The 2,241-nt window shown below is 32.0% G+C and overlaps 1 protein-coding gene across 1 annotated transcript; it reads right to left on the minus strand.

Annotated features, from left to right (window-relative positions):
* Positions 1-4: 4 nt before the first annotated feature.
* On the minus strand, positions 5-1,978 carry LOC116351848 (cytochrome P450 4g15-like; the record flags this gene model as incomplete). The annotated part of the gene is made up of 7 exons (XM_031783996.1): positions 1,808-1,978; positions 1,522-1,725; positions 1,099-1,339; positions 792-918; positions 604-726; positions 117-540; positions 5-49 (listed from the first exon to the last, which is right to left on the minus strand). Coding segments are annotated over exons 1-7 (1,306 nt in total), but the record flags the coding sequence as incomplete, so codon positions are not given.
* Between the last annotated feature and the right edge of the window lie 263 nt (positions 1,979-2,241).

Consider the following 2,241-nt stretch of genomic DNA (forward strand, 5'->3'; position numbering starts at 1 on the left):
ATTAGATGTGCTGTAAAACATTTTACCGATGCGTTTGCATAGTAAATGCCTGAAATAAACAATTACACATTTCAGAAATATATTGATAAAAAAATAACTCAAAATAAATGACTTGCCAACACAATCTCTCGGTCCATAACTGAACGGGATATAAGCAGCGCTAGGTAGATTTTTTATCTTTTCGTCCAAAAAACGATACGGATCGAACACATTTGCCGTTGCACCGAAGTATTTGTTTTGAGTGTGAAGTTGTCGCAGTCCAAACATGAGCGGCACATTTGGCGGAACCTCAACTTTATTACTCAGTTTTATAGATTTACTTGAAATTCTGCCAATTATTGAACCTGTTGGAAAGAGGCGTAACGTTTCCTTGATACACAGGTCAGTAAACTCCAATTTATTGAGATCTTCATGTGAAAAATCAGCATTTTTATCTGGGATTATGGTTGTAATTTCATGGTATACTTTTTCTTGGTGCTCGGGATGCATGGCCAACATTAAGGCAACAAATGCTGAAGCCGCTGCAGCTGTTTCGGATGCCTAGGAAAAAACATTTTTTTTTCTTTCGAGCAAAAATAATAATTGTAAAATAAAAATATGTACGCTAATGAGAATAGTTCCTGTCTCGGCAATCACATCTTCCTTTGTAAATTTGGGATTAATTTTTGACACAATAGAAAGTCTTCCAATGAATGATTGATCTGTTCGCGACTCATTATTAAGAATCTAAAAGAAAATTAAACTTTGACCATTTTCATCGGTTTTTTTGAAAATTTGTTTCTGAATTTTACATTTTTGCACAATTGACGCGTATACTGGCCATATTCTTTGAGGAGTTTAGATGCTCTGGTAAAATTCCAAATTAGATCAACATGAAACAGGGGCTGTAGAAACCTTTCGGCAAGAATTTCGTGGAGTCTGTAAAAAATATTACAAGAATTCGACGAATGAAATTCTTCTTTTAACACAAAACGGTTCAACTAATGTAAATGGTTTTTGCCGGACACACATTTTTAATACCCAGATTAATGATTAAAATCCAATTTTCTATACAAATTAAACACAATATATAGACTACATAGAATAGGAGATGCTCACTTAATATTTTGTTCTAAATATTTTTGCTTCACCTCAGGTTTCCAATCCAAACCAAGTGCTGCTTCAATAAACATGTTCGTGTAACATTTTATTATCGATGGCAGAATATCAAAGTACTCATTCGTAGGTAGACCGAGAACTTGTTTTTTTATATTTTCATTAAAAACCGGAAGATGCATTCTCATGGCTGATTGATTTAATGTTGGATTGACAAGTCGTCTGTGGATTCTCCACTTTTCACCTATTGAAATAAAATTTATAATCATTTTCTTAAACTGTTTAAATTTTCGGGTGAAAATTAGTGAAAAAAAATCATTTCCATTTAAGAGTTTCCTCGTTTTTCTATTGCTGAGCTGCGTAAAATCACCATTGATGAATGAAAGCATTTTTCGCTTTGCTATAGTCAATATAAATATAAAATACCTGTTATTGTGACTAGACCATCTACTCCAAGACCATCTTTCACCATTTTGTAAAATGTATGCGGTTTATTCAGACAATCTTTGGATTTCATTATAATCTCAACATTTTCTGCGTCCGTAATAAAAACGACTAAAATCGGTCCAAGCCAGCATCTTATCGGGCTTCCATATGTCTTTGAAATTCGATCCAAATATGAATGTAAATCTTGATATAAATTGAAATCAAAGGTTCTTTTTATTTAAAAAAAAAAATAAAATCTAAAAGTTATACAAAAATCAAAACTTACTATCTGGATGCAAATTCATAGCGTTTCCAATAATGGGATATGCAAATGGACCTGGTAACTGCCAAGATAATTTGTATAAAGAACGTCGCGACCATAGTAAATATGTCACAAGAGCTATCAAAATCGATAGAAGAACAAACATTATCGAATACCAAATATAAGTAGCTTTCTTTGCAGCTTAGTTAAGATTAATTCAAACTTCAAGCTATTCAATGACTTTTATAGTTGAAATACGAATAATTGAAGGAAAAACATGAGCTTTAATTATAAACAATTTGTCTGCTAGTATAAAAACCACTGGTATACCATAATTAATCCGGAAAATGGGATGACCCCAAATGAAGTTATATGTAAAAAGAAATAATTGAATTCATACGAAAATTATAAATGAATGGTTAAGAATAATAATGAAACTTAATTTTGGTTCAAACTGG

This window comes from Contarinia nasturtii, unplaced genomic scaffold, assembly GCF_009176525.2.
Source record: "Contarinia nasturtii isolate CC-2019 unplaced genomic scaffold, AAFC_CNas_1.1 Cnas_scaffold_6435, whole genome shotgun sequence".
NCBI lineage: Eukaryota > Metazoa > Arthropoda > Insecta > Diptera > Cecidomyiidae > Contarinia > Contarinia nasturtii.